The sequence below is a fragment of the Apaloderma vittatum genome, unplaced genomic scaffold (assembly GCF_000703405.1).
Source record: "Apaloderma vittatum isolate BGI_N311 unplaced genomic scaffold, ASM70340v1 scaffold31758, whole genome shotgun sequence".
NCBI lineage: Eukaryota > Metazoa > Chordata > Aves > Trogoniformes > Trogonidae > Apaloderma > Apaloderma vittatum.
In genome coordinates, this window is record NW_009732915.1 from 1 (window position 1) to 318 (window position 318).

The window sequence follows — 318 nt, forward strand, 5'->3', positions numbered from 1 at the left end:
GGACCCCCTAATCCTCTCGGAAGCGGTTGACTGGGACAGGATGTGCGGACGATGATGATGGCAAGAAAGCAAGATGTGCGCATCCCCACCTATCACGTTAGCGTGGTGGGCTTATCCGGCACGGAGAAAGAGAAGGGGCAGTGCGGCATCGGGAAATCCTGCCTTTGCAACCGGTTCGTGCGGCCGAGCGCCGACGAGTTCCACTTGGACCACACGTCGGTTCTCAGCACCAGTGACTTTGGGGGAAGGGTGGTCAATAACGACCATTTCCTCTACTGGGGGGAAGTCGTGCGGTCCCTGGAGGACTGCGTCGAATGT

At 58.8% G+C, this 318-nt stretch overlaps 1 protein-coding gene across 1 annotated transcript in view; it reads left to right on the top strand.

Annotated features, from left to right (window-relative positions):
* Positions 1–51: 51 nt before the first annotated feature.
* The window catches only part of LOC104278662 (rho GTPase-activating protein 35-like), a gene marked incomplete at its 3' end in the record, with an annotated part of 1505 nt that continues 1238 nt past the window's right edge, over positions 52–318 (top strand). The window contains exon 1 of the mRNA XM_009875693.1: positions 52–316. Coding sequence (XP_009873995.1) covers positions 52–316 — 265 coding nt within the window. The remainder of the gene's footprint in view (positions 317–318) is intronic.